At 40.3% G+C, this 13,561-nt stretch overlaps 1 protein-coding gene across 1 annotated transcript in view; it reads left to right on the forward strand.

The window, feature by feature from the left end:
• The window catches only part of CACNA1C (calcium voltage-gated channel subunit alpha1 C), a 799,944-nt gene that overhangs the window by 720,707 nt on the left and 65,676 nt on the right, over window positions 1-13,561 (forward strand). Inside the window, 2 exon segments of the mRNA XM_074269400.1 lie at window positions 7,960-8,043; window positions 8,672-8,755. Coding sequence (XP_074125501.1) covers window positions 7,960-8,043; window positions 8,672-8,755 — 168 coding nt within the window.

The following is a 13,561-nucleotide window of genomic DNA, read 5'->3' on the forward strand; positions in this document are numbered from 1 at the left end:
ACTTAATTTAATTTTCCAGCCCCATGATAAAAAAGGAAGAAAATTGGTGAGGGATCTAGTTTCTAGAAAGCATCCTTTATCCCTAACCCCTTTCAGTTGCATTCCTTCCAAAATACCTTATTCAGTTCTGTTCAAAGAAGGGAAAACTTAGGGGTGGGAGAAATAAAAAAGGCTTGGGCTGTAATCGTTATCTTCAGGCATTTTAAATGCCTTTAAGTTTTCTCTCATGGAAGAGGGTTTAGACTTATCCTGCCTGGCCCCAGAATTAGAGATGTAACTAGGAGAGATGTAACAGCAATTTCAGGGACAAGACATTGATTTGGTGTAAGGGAAAGAGCAGTCCAAATGTAGAATGAGCTTTCTCATTCCAGGAGATAGTATGTTCTTCATCACTAGATATTTTCAAGAGGAGCTTGAATAACCATTGTTAAAGATGTTGCAGAAAGGATTTCTGTTCAGGTACAGTTTAAACCAGATGACTCTCCAATTCCCTTCCAACCCAAATAATCTGCAATTTAGCAATGATTTATTAAGTGCCTATCATATAAGAAGGTACTGATTTATACTCAAGCAGTAAAGACTCTTCATGGAGCTTTATATCCTAGAATTTCATAAATGTCTGCTTCTGCCCCCCTCCTCTTCCTTCCCCTGCCTCTATCTTATTCCTCTTTTTCTGTTCCATGACTAATACTCCTTTACTTTGTCTATGCCTGCAGGTTTACTTCAGAGACACTGAGACCTGCCTGTCTGGTGAATTTTCATTTCTATTACTTCCCCAATTTCTTATTCACCAACTTTTCTTTCCATTTCTCTTATTCTCTCAATTATTTATTTCCCATCCAGACATCCTCTTTCAATATATGCCTATTTGATATTCTTCTGAGTCTTTAATTTTTGTTGTCTTTGTTCTAATACTACCTTCTTCTCCCTTTTCTCCTCTTCCTCTTTTTCCTTTCCTGCCTCTTTCTCTTCTTTCTTCTCTTCCTCTTTCTTCTCATCCTCCTCATTTTCTGTATATCTGCCTCTCTCTCCTTTCTCCCTTATCTCTCTCTTCTTTCTCTTTCCTGTTCTTACATCTCCTGTTCTCCCCTTCTCTCTTCTCTCTTCTATCTATGCCCTCTCTCCCTTAGATAGTATTTACATCTACATCCTTTTCCAATTATTTTCACTTTTAGCTGAAAGTGCTTCCATGCAGTCACTTCAAATTGTGCTGCTCCTTTTCTTTGCTTCAGCTCTCTCATTTTAGCAGTTCCACAGGGACTTGGCTTCCAAAAGGAATCATCTGACTTCAATTCAGGTCTACCAATACTCAACTAATGGATAATCACAAGTCCCCAGTGTGCCTTTATCTATTGGTTTCTTGCTTAGTATCACTTGAAAAGAGCAGTTTTTAGTATTAGATGGATCTGAGTTGTTATACTGAGTTGGTGGAGGAATTTATACCAACATTCTAAACACCAGAGACATCAGTGATGCAACAAAATTTTGTAGTCATCATCTCCATACCAGTGAACTTTTACCTCTTCTCTGCTGGTGCTCTTTTTATGTAAGTGTGTGGAAAGGAATAGAGTGAATAATCAGGTAATGATTTCCTACAATGGAACAAATCATAACCTGAAAATTGCCTGGGAATTAACAACATAATCTCAGTGAATACATGAAAGTGTGTATGCATGTGCATCGATGGTGGCCTTATTCCTATTTGAAACGCCAATATAAGGCTGTTGGGAAAATTGTAATGGATACCATCACTATGGGTATACCATGGGAATGAGAAGGAGCTAAGGGTCCAAGAACAAAGGTGATCCTTCAGTACTAAAAAGATTATACCAGTGTAGACATCTCTTCCATGGAACTAGATCATTGTGAATATGGCAGGAAAATATACCACCCTGCCATCAACATGATAAGAAGAAGGATCCTCAAACTTAATCTGGTTCTCAAATAACAAACATGGGTCTTGTTGTCTAAGCCCTTTGAAAGAGATAAGACCTTTTAAAAGTTTACATTCTTCTGGCATAACCTTCCAGAAGTCCTAATTATCTCCAGATGTGCCACAGTGGATTCCGAATAAAATAGTCTAGCATACAGTAAACTCACAGGAGCCAACTCAGTTAATCTTAAACCACTATATACAGAAAGTCCTCTGATTCCTCTAATGCTTCTGGCCAAAAGAATACCAGTAATCTGAAAATCATAATAGTGCCTGCTTCACTAGAACTAGAACCCATGGGGTTATGGGTAGGATTTAACCATATTACACCAAACTATATGGGGCAGTAGATGGTAGAGTGGTTTGGAGTCAGGAAAACTCATCTTTCCAAGTTCAAATCTGGCCTCAGATACTTATTAGCTACGTGACTGCATAAATCCCTTAACTTTGCCTTGGTTTCCTCATCTGTAAAATGGTCTAGAGAAGGAAATGGAAAACACCCCACTATCTCTGCCAAGAAAACCCCAAAGGGGGCACATAGAGTTGGACACAACTGAACAAAACCCCACCATATATTCTTTCACTATGCCTGTATTAGTTTCAACATCCTCACCTACTTCCACATTAGAACTGATAAAATTCCTTTCCAGTCACTGCATATTACTGACCTTTGGGTAAGAGCAAAGAAGACAGTTTGGAAGAATTAAATGGGTACAAGGGCAGCAGGATGGGCAAGAAGAGGGTTCTCTGAATTCATATGCTACAGATCTTCTAGCCTTTGAATCAGCAATTTCCAAATCAACCAACCCTCAAGTATCTACTCTGATAAAAGATAATCCAAAACAATAATTTAGCTAAAAATCCTTTGGATTTGGATTTAGAAATGTTTTACGCAATGCCTTTTTAACAGGTTTATCTTAATAATAATGTTTTGCTCAAAATTAATTAATCTGAATTCTCTCAGGATGTGTGGGATTGGGTGGGTCAGGAAAGATAAGAGAAAACAATTCTAGGATCTGCTGATAGAGGAGAGGAAAGTGGGTTATAAGTTTTGGGTTTTGGTCTTTTTTTTTTTTTTTAAGGTGTGGATCCTTAAAAGTTGACTCCCCTGGAGTGGGACTCAAAAAATACGATTCCCATCCCAGGATGAAAAAGAGACAGACAGACAGACATCTTGTCTCCTGATTCCATATCCTGAGGATTAGGAAAGGGATGAAAGAGAAGGGATGAGAAAAAAAATTAATTTTCTCCCAAAGCCTCAGATTTGGGGGAGGGAGAGGCTGAAGAGAAAGGAAAAGAAGGGAGAATACATAACTAGCCATCAGCCTTTCAGCCATATTGACTGTGAAAGAAAAAAAGAAAAGAAAAAGAAGTCTAGCAAAGTCAAAATCCACAAAATCCATCACATTCTCCATCATGGAACAATTGGCAAGCTTTAATATAAAGACCAGTCTCCCACACTCATACATACACTCCTGCCCCGAGAAGGGAAGGTGACATAATTTAGTTCCAAAGAGAAAGTATTATCTTAAGGAAAGGACCTATGATGCTTTCATATTCCACCATGACCCCAAAAAAGAGAATACCTTCAATTCCTCATTCTTTTATTCCTATCCAACATTTTCAAATGGATATTGGGAAAGAAGAAAGGAATATTTGTCAGAGAAATTTTGATGAGATAGCATTCTCCTGAATTTTATTTATCAAAAAGGGTCTCTTGCTCAGGGAGAGCTAATTTAGGAGGTTAACCAAATAGCTTACAAGGTCAGCCTGAGCAGAGGGCTGAGGAGGGGGAAAGGGAGGGAGATCCTTACATGGGAATAAGAGAAATTGAAAGGAGATAAGAGAGATCTGACTGGTCAGCTGGCTAGGAAGATAGAAGGTGGAAATATGGGAAGGGAGTTTGGTTGGGGAGTAGGTCATCAAGATAAACTGCTACTTAAAGGGACACTGTCAACATTCTCTTCCTCTTTACCCTCCCTTCCACTCCCCACTTTCAAGCTGTGCTTGTTAACTCCAAGTGGACTGGGTTCAAAGAATCATGGTATTATTTGATAAAAGTCTCCAAAGTCTAGGAGGGAGGGGGTAAATGATAAAGACACTTTGAGTCAGTAGAAACTATCTGCTCAAATGGCCTGCTACAACAAAAATCCAATCCAAAAATCCAGGAGCCAGCTAGCTCCTGCCATTCCAAAAGCACAGCCTAGTGGGGATGGGGCAGGAGGCAGTGCCCTCTAGGACAGTTCGGCCAATCTAGAAGAAAAGGAAGAGGGGAGAATTGGCACATTTTTCTTTGAACTTCACAACCCTGAACCCTACCTCAAAAGTCCAAGGATAATTCATGGTAACTCAAAGTCCAAGACAATTCATGGTAACCCAGGAGGTTGACAGAGTCCGTTTAAGTTTCATCCGTGCTTCTGGCACAGGGCAGCTATTCTGATTAACCTTTCCTGTTTGTCTGATTTTCAACATCTTGCCTTTGTCTTATCATCTACCTTTCTTTCTTCCTCTCCCTCTTTTCCCCTTTCAGTGATATGGCACATGAGAACCCATCTCACCAGTTTTGTTTCAGGTCCCTCTGATGGCTGCCGAGACTCCAGTTCATTCCTCTTCTAACACCATGTTTCCCCTCTACATACATTTCAATTCCTCTTCCCCTATCCCCTTCCACTGTATATTGTTTTGTTACCAAGTGTTTTAGGTGGTATTCTGAACATTTCTGGGTTCTGATCTAGTCCATTTATCCACTCCTTTGTTCCCTTTCTCTTCCCCTCTAATGGAATCTGAATTATCAGATTATAAAACTTAATGTGTGGGTAGGGGTTGGGGATCTCTCTGGGTTGAGTCAGAGCTTCATCTAGCCATAATAATAGCATTTGCATTTAGCAATCCTGGATAATCTCATTTTAAGAGTAAAAGGGGGGACAGAACCATAAGCACTAGCAACTCCTCCTTTTCTATGTCTCCCAGGTCCCCACCTCCATAAAATAAAAAGGTTCTTGCTATTCCCCCCCCCAGAAAAAAAAATTAAGGGGATCAGGAGGAGATTTGTTTTGTGTTTCCTGCTCTAGGTGTGTGGAAGAGAGAGTTCTTTCTTTCTCAGAGGCTCTGGCTTTTTTCTGAGATGCTCCAGAGGGCCAGTAAAGAAGCCATGACACAATCTGACCTTCACCTAACCCCTCTCCCATCAACCTCTGCTCCACCATCTGGCTCTTCCCAAACCCCTTTGGAGACTGTGCTTTTCTTCCCCTTGGCAGAACTGCCTGGGAATGGAGACTCTCACCCTTTCCCCATGACCTGACTTAAGAATAGCAGCCTCCTAGGACAAAATGTCTTTCATTCCCTCTGGAAACAGGGCACAGCTGGGAAGTTAGGAGGTTAAAGGAGCTAGATATAGCCAGGCAGAGATAAAATAACTCAAGTTCTTGTCTTGTGAAAATACATATACATATCTATTACATAAATATATATGATATATATATATACATATTTATTAAATGACTGAGAAAGTGATGGAAATGGTGAAAATGTAGACTCTTAATGAGTCTGTGGTAAAAAGATGTTTATTCATGAAGTATTTGTGAATCAGACTCCTGGGTTTCATATTACCCAAAGGATCTTTTTAATACCTAGCACCTGCTGATTTAAGAGGTTGGTCAGGTGGTCCTTGTGTTCAGCCTGAGAAGTGGGATGGGGGAAGGCTGTATTTACCACACAAGAGCTAACTCAAAAATTACATGGGGATGTTCTGTGACAGGCTACTTAAACTCAAATCATAGAGAAGCAGCCCTTAGCTTCAATCCAACCATAGCTATCCTGGGGGACATCTGGGTATTTCCCTAATGGCCTGCTGCCACATATGTGAGACAAGCACAGGGAAAATGAGCCTCTGACCCTGCACCTCAATAGCATCACATCTACCTTCACTTAATTTGTAGAATTCCCACCCCTAGAAGCTCTGCCTATGGAGAAAAGGAGGGATTCAGGGAGTACAAAAATATAATGTGTGCACTCCTTCAGTAACATAAAAGGAGACCAGGAGCATGTTTAAGCATAAGGAAGAAATTTGGATTCTGAATAGCTATGGAGAGATTCCTTCCATCCTCCTTCTATACTATAAAATCTCCAAAGTGTCTGCACAGTCCCCTCCCTAAGAAATCCCCTCCCCTGGGTCCTTTTCCAGGCAGACAAATCTCTCTCTGGCCTGCCCTCCACAAACTCTACTACTTCCCCTCAGCAAGTTTAGGTAATGATCCCAGTGTTACCTCCCAGAAGTCTCTGGTAGCATAGAAAAGGCACAGAATCTGTCGGCAGTGGCCAGGTACGTTCTGGGACACCCTTGAGGAGAAGTCTCATTTGGCCACTGGGGAATGACAAAGGATCTCCACCCAGGCACCATTTGCCAGCATACCTGATTTTCATCTGTCCTTTTTTATGACCAGATCCCAAATCCCCACAGGTTGGAGTAAGGTCCCTTCCAAGTCTGAAATTCTATCCCTATTTCATTCTAGAAATTAATTCTCAAGCTCAACTTACTGATTTTTTTCTTAATTAGGTACATTGTTTTCATTCCATGAAATTCAAAGTTATTTGTGGGCACAATTTATGTTACTCACCTTAGTAAGAGATATGATGTTGATGGTTCTGTTAATCGCACGTCATAGTTCCCTGGAGCCACAAGCACCAAACTTGCAGGTTGTGGCCCGCAGGATGCCCACCATCTGGAGGGCACAAAAGGGGAAATTAATACCCTGACAGGATAGACTACATAGTACTCTAAGAACCCATCATTTGCAGATAATTAGAAGGGACCAGGTACCTGGTAAGAAACCATCAGTTTATAGCTCTGAAGATAGATAGGATTTTGAGACAATGGGACCACCCTCCCTTTGACAATAGGCTAGCCTCATATCCATAAGTGTCATCTGGGGATGCAGACACATTCCCCTTTTCTCGATCTAAAAATATAAAGCCCATGTCCAAATTCATATTCTGTGCAGCACCAACTCAGACAAAATTCTGAGGTAGCTGAATTTTTTAAGGAATCCTTGACTTCCCACCTTCCTTTCTGTGCCCTTTTCCTTCTTAATTATACCTCTTCTTTCCCTTTGCCATTTCTAGAAGTCCAATAACCTGTTCTTTCCCTGACCTTTATCCCTAAGGAAATCTAGTCTACGGGAAGAATCTGATAAATTCATTCACACTGAGATGCTTAATTTGTTACTTCTCCCCAGGAATCAATAGCTAACTGGAATTGTGGGAATCAACAGATATTGGATGGGGAGTGGAAGCAGGGGCATTTATTAGCCCTGAAATGATACCTATGTTCTTCCTACGTGTGAGGCTAAGTGGAACTTTGTTTCCTTACAGTAGCAAAGCCTATGAAGGCTGGAACTTGTACTCGATGTGATTCTTCTGACTCATTGTGGATGTTTTCTTCATCTAAGCCATCAATTGTTTTTTTTTTTCAAACCTACCCTTTGTGTGAGCTATCTCAGAGCTAAATAAATGAGATATCCCATTGGGGTACAAATTATCTTGGTTTTCAGTGCTTCCTTTGACCTCTAGCATCATCCTTGTTACAGCCCCATCGATTGATTGCACATTCTTTTCATTACACTCTCTGAGATGGGTCCTGCTAACCAAGGATTGAGGTAGATGAGGATGAAGGCTAGGAGGATGGTGAGCTGGATGGGGACTAGTGATCTCAAATTAAACTATTCCCGTTCCCATTCCTCCCTCCTTTCCCTTAATCCCCAAACACAGTATATCTGAAAAGGAAGTCACTTCATGAAGGGTGGATTAGGATTAGGTGGAATGACAAGGTAAAGGTAGGGGGAGAAGGCTTGGACTAGCCACCCCACCACCAGCCTCTTTCCTTCCACTCAAGCTCCTGGCCACACAATGTTGAGGTAGGAAACTCCAGCAGCCTGCCTGGACGGTGATGCTAATGGTGATGTTCCACTGTTTTCGTCTGTCTAACATTCCTTTTTAATCCCCATCCTGCCTGCCCCTCCCTTATGTAGGGTTACTTTAGTGATCCTTGGAATGTTTTTGACTTCCTGATCGTAATTGGCAGCATTATTGACGTCATTCTCAGTGAGACTAATGTGAGTATTACTCTACCCTTCCCAGGATACCTCTTTCTTCTACTTCCTCCTCCTTTTCTTCCTCTATTTCCCTTTTTCTCTCTCTTTTTTTATTTCCTGTAAACCCTACCCCCACCCCTACTCCCACCCTCTTATAGTCATTGCTTTTGTTGAACTTGCCGCCGTACTTCTGCTGGGGGAAAAAAGCAGGAATTTCTCCTCCTTTTTTTCCTCCCACATGTCCCAGCTCTGCCCTGCTGTGATGGGCCCCAAGTGCACAGAAATGAGTTGGAAGGGAGAAGGTGGGCTCCCTTCCCACCAACCCAAAGGGGTCTACCCATCTGAGTGTATGTAACCATTGAACTAACCCACCTTTTGTCAGTCCTCTCCGTCTGCCCTTCGAACCGAACGTGACACAGGTTTCAGCCGCCAGACTTATAGAGTGGTTTAAAAAAAAAAAAAAGAAAAAGGTGATTGGAGATGCCCACCGTAACCTCTTTCTTTTCTTATTTTTTTCTCTTCTCTCCCTTTCATGCTTTTTTTTTTTTTTTTTTTTTTTTATTTTCTTCCTTTGTTGTTGGTTTGTTTTGTTGGTTTTTTTTTTTTTTCTCTTCTCTTTTTTTCTCCTGGGCTTCTCTGCCACATGCAGCACTATTTCTGTGATGCATGGAATACATTTGACGCCTTGATTGTTGTGGGTAGCATTGTTGATATAGCAATCACCGAGGTAAACGTAAGTAAATGGCGTCTGTACCTAACTGTCCGTGCCTGCTCTAACACTCATTTGTCTTTAGCAATTTTTTTCCTCCCCTTCCCCCTCCTTTGTTCAGTTTTGCTTTGTTTTGTTTTTTAGGGGATGTTATTTGTTTGGGTTTTGTTTTTTGTTGTTATTTATTTAAATGATTCTTTTTTTTTGTTGTTGCTTTCATTTGATTTTATTTTCCCCCTTATTTGGGAATGAGTTCAGATTTTTCTACCCTTTCCTTATTTTGTTTTTTAACTGTTGCATCTCTTCCTTTCCTCTCCCCCCCTTCATAATCAGCCTGGCATGAATCAAAACTGTATGGCAGGAAGCAGCCAGGGGCATGTGGAATGAGAAAGAGGTGGGAGTTTTCCAAGTGCTAGGCAGCTGCTGGGCAAGGATCTGGACCCAATCTGACCCTCCTTCTTCAGAGGAGGGCCAGGACTGCCTGGGCATCCCAGCCCTTTCCGCCCCACAGCCTGCTGAGCACCAACTCTTTCGAGGTGGGCACATAAGGAATCAAAGCTATAACCCTCACTTCCTTTAGCTTTCTATAAGCCAAGGAACATCCTAAATAAGGTTCCCCCTTTTTAAAGCTTCAATAGCCTTTGAAATGGAAAGCTTATCTGGCTTCTTCTCCTCCTGGAACCCTTCCTCTAGTTGGGGAGCCCTGATTCTCTCTCCTTTGGATCAATTGATGATTTCAGTGGTCAGATAATACATTCAAATCTCTGTTTGGTCCATTGCAAGAGCACATTGCTAGAGCCTTAATAAAACCATGTGGCTCTGACTATAAACCAGGCACCCGGTTCCTTGGCACTCCTCACAGTTCTGTATCCATTCACCCCAGTCTCAGATGGAAGATAACCCTGGCACCCTGTACTTTGCGGCCTTCTGCCGCGTCCCCTCTAAAGAGTTCTCTCCTACTATACAGTTCCTATCGATTTCTGCACCTGTTTCTTTGTTACCTGGCATGTTTAAATCTTCTCTCTTTATAGGCAAGTCTCTCTTAACGTGGTTTTTTTTTTGTTATTATTTTTCCTTTAATTAAGAACCTTAATAATGTATGCATACTTCTCTGATCCAGTGAATGGTTGAATAACAGCATCAAGCAATAGTTTTAAAATGAGTTTTCATCTAAGATGTCTGAAAGTATCCCACCCAGCCAGTACAATCCTTACTATCTCCCATCCTATTATATTGGTTCCCATACTCCCAGCCAACTTGAAAAAACATCTGCTTTGTTTCCCTGCCTACAACTCTATACCACCTCTAGCAGGTGAATTTCGGGAGGAGTAGAAATGTCCTTTAGCATCTATTCCCCTTTTATCTTTCTTCTCCTACTCTCCTTCCCTTCCCCTGACTGCCTCCCTTAATTTTGTCACCTTTCTTAACAATTGTGATAGATCTTTGAGAAGTCAACTCTGTCCTCTGGCCCTAGAGAGCTATCTCTGGGGACCCCATGTGTCTCATCATGTATGTGTGTGTGTGTGTTGTGTGTATGTGTGTAGGGTGCAAACATGTACCTCTTCCTTGTATCCCTTTAGATGCAGATCCTCAGATCATTTTAAAATTCCTTTCTAACCTACCTAGTTCCCTAACTACATCATCAATATTGTTTACTGGAAAATCTTAAATTATTTCCAAAATCCCTTGAGTCCTCAGGCTCTCCAATATCTATATCTCTAGCTATTCATTATCTGTAGTGACTTAATAATAGTCCTAGAGATATTCTAACCCTCACAGTAACCCTCAGTGATGACCTGTTAGCCTTTTCCAGGTAAAATTTCTTGCCTAAGTTGTCATGATGAAGAATTGAGGTGAGGGGACAGGAGGGAAGGAAGGAAGGGATACTGTGTTTATATATACATATATAAGCACATTGATGACACTGTCTATGCCTGCTTTTTGATTTGGGTCTATTTTCCAAGTCTATACTTGGGTGCCATGTATTCCCAACTCCTGGCTATGAACCCTAAGGAAAGAACTCCTGAGATAGACTCTGTCAAATAGCTGAGATTTGTCCCTGTTCTGTTGTGAAAGGAAAGGAATCCTGTGTCTGACTATTAAATGAGGCTTATGTAAGTTCATCCAAAGGAGGGACCATATCTTAAACTTTTTGTATATATCTGAGATGGTACTGGGGACACCAGAGATGTTCATTGATTAAAATTACTGTGATGAGAATGCCATCAATGAGTGAGAGGAGGAAAAGAGATTTGTCCTTAAGTGTTTCTGTGTTTATTTGAATGTGTATATACCAATGCCAGTCATTTATTGAATAAGTGTGAACAAATAACCTACTATGTGAAGAGACCCCCTGAGTCCCTGGACTTAATGCTATAAGCCCCTTAAAGATAGGAACCCTCCATCCAAAAAAAGACAGGAATCGTTTTCATTTTTATCTTTGTATCTTCAGTGCCTGGTCCTTAATGCTTGCTTAAATGACTTCTTGAGTAGAAATAAAAATAGCAAATGGAACTCCTGCCTTCAAAAACCTTATAGTCTTTAAATGGGACTGAGACAACCAGAGGAAAAAAAAATGAGAGATACAAAAAGTTGGCATGCCTGGGTGAGTACAAATACAAGTCCCCAGAATTCAAAGTATCCAATTACTGAGAAGACATTCAGCAGTGGAGCTTATTTATATAGCACTTGAAGGTGGACCAAGGCTTTTCTCAGAACAACTTGGGTAGTACAAGTATTATTATCCCCATTTTATAGGTGAAGAAATTGAGATTCAAGAAAACTTGAACATGATCACACCTCTCATAATGTCAAGGCTGGGATTTAAACTCAAGTCTCCTAATTCCAACCTGAATCCTTTCCACCAATGGTTGTCCTCAAATTATGAGCACATTATTCATAATCAGTAAGGTGAGCAGCATTACCCATCTCCCTATTTCCTCTCCTTACTGTATGTGTTTAAAAAAACAAAACAAAACACCTTCTGAAAAGGAGCTGCAGGATTTTATTTGTAAGAGATTTAGGTAAAGAGAGAGCTAAAGGCAACAAGTGATTCACCCACAATCCCATTCCCCTTATCCAATCCTTCCTAAATCCTCTAAACAGATACCCTGAGGGAAAGGGGAAATTGATACATGTTCTATCTTTGTGGACCTACCAGAGACTGAAGGAACAAACAGAAATTAATTCCAGAATAGCTCATCTGTAACCATGATCCACAACTAGTCACCTCTCTTACATATGAGTGTCCTCTCTTTTACATATCCACTCTTTACTCAGAGTACAGGAGCCCAATCCTTTCCCTTCTCAAGATCTCTTATAGTTACCAGTCTGATAATTCTGCAAGAAGCCTCTATCCACTCAGATATTTGGAAGCAGATCAAAAGCCTGGGTTCTATATAATTATTCTGACTTCACTCCTGGAGTTCCAGGCACAACATGATTAATCACACACATCAGATAAGTTGGAGTGCTACTGCTTTAAGGCCTTTTCTCCCATGACAATCTTCCCTCAAAAATGGATAGAGTGCTGGGCTTGGAGCCAGGAAGATTCATTTTCCTGAATTTAAATCTGGCCTCAGACACTTACTATCTATGTGATCCTGGGTAAATCACTTGACCCAGTTTGCCTCAGTTTCTTTATATATAAAACAAATAATAATCTAGAGAAGAAAATGGCAAATCACTCCAGGATCTTTGCCAAGAAAATCCCAAATAGGGTCCCAAAGGGTTGGATATGACTGAAGCAATTGAATAACAGTAATGATGTTATGAAGCCTTCAAGACAATGTGTAAAATCAAAGCAAGAGTCAAGTCCTTAACCCCTTCCATTCATTTCCCTTCTTTTCCTTGAATTTGTAATTATATTTTTCAAGGATGATACCCAAGAAATTTAGTCTTCTGGCTGAATGAAAGTGCCCAAAGCTTTCTTCTTAGGATCCCCACTTTTAGTTTGTGTCGATAGTGAAGCTTAGAGTTTGTGAATGAGGGTAGAAGCTTAGGAAGACCTGGATGGCTGTTCCTTAGGAAAAAGAATATTAGCCTTGGAGGCCAAAAACCTAGATTCTATGGCTTCTTTGCAACAAAGTGTTAGATTGAGAGTCAGGAGACATGAGTTCAAATTACAAATCCACCACACACTAACTTGTGCGATCTTGAGCAGGCTTCTGAAACCTTGGGGGCCTCAGTTTCCTCATCTGTAAAACAAGAGAATTAGGCTATCAGAGTTCTTAAAATTTTTCTACTCATGGCCTCTTTTTGCTCAAGAGATTTTTATGTGACCCCAGGTATATAAGCATATAAACTAGGGACACCAATCAAATATTTATTAATAATATATCATAATTTTGCAACTCCCACATTCAGTTATGAGACCCCATATTGCAACCTACACTTTAAGAAGCTTTGAACTAGATAACCTCTGAGATCCCACTATAATTATAATAAATATTATAAATAATCTAAATAAATAATAATATTATAATAAAAATTATAATAAACAATCCTCTGGACTCTCCCAGCCATGCCATAGACACAATCCCATTTGTTGTTTAATTCAACAAAGATTTATTAAGCACCTTAGCACTTAATTAGTGCTAAGTATAGGATGGAGTTTTCTGTTCACAAACTTAGATTCCGATGTGATTATTACACTTAAGAAACTCCATCACAATATAAGAGCTTAAGCAAATTATGCTGTGTGAAATTTGAGGACAAAGTCATAAATTCCCTCTTTTCAATTTGGATCGCCAGCATTTAACACTTAGCAGTGAAGCACTTAATAAATGCTTTGTTTTTCATTCAATCATTCATTCCTCACTGGGAATCAGG

This window comes from Sminthopsis crassicaudata, chromosome 5 (genome assembly GCF_048593235.1).
Source record: "Sminthopsis crassicaudata isolate SCR6 chromosome 5, ASM4859323v1, whole genome shotgun sequence".
NCBI classification, from domain to species: Eukaryota; Metazoa; Chordata; class Mammalia; order Dasyuromorphia; family Dasyuridae; genus Sminthopsis; species Sminthopsis crassicaudata.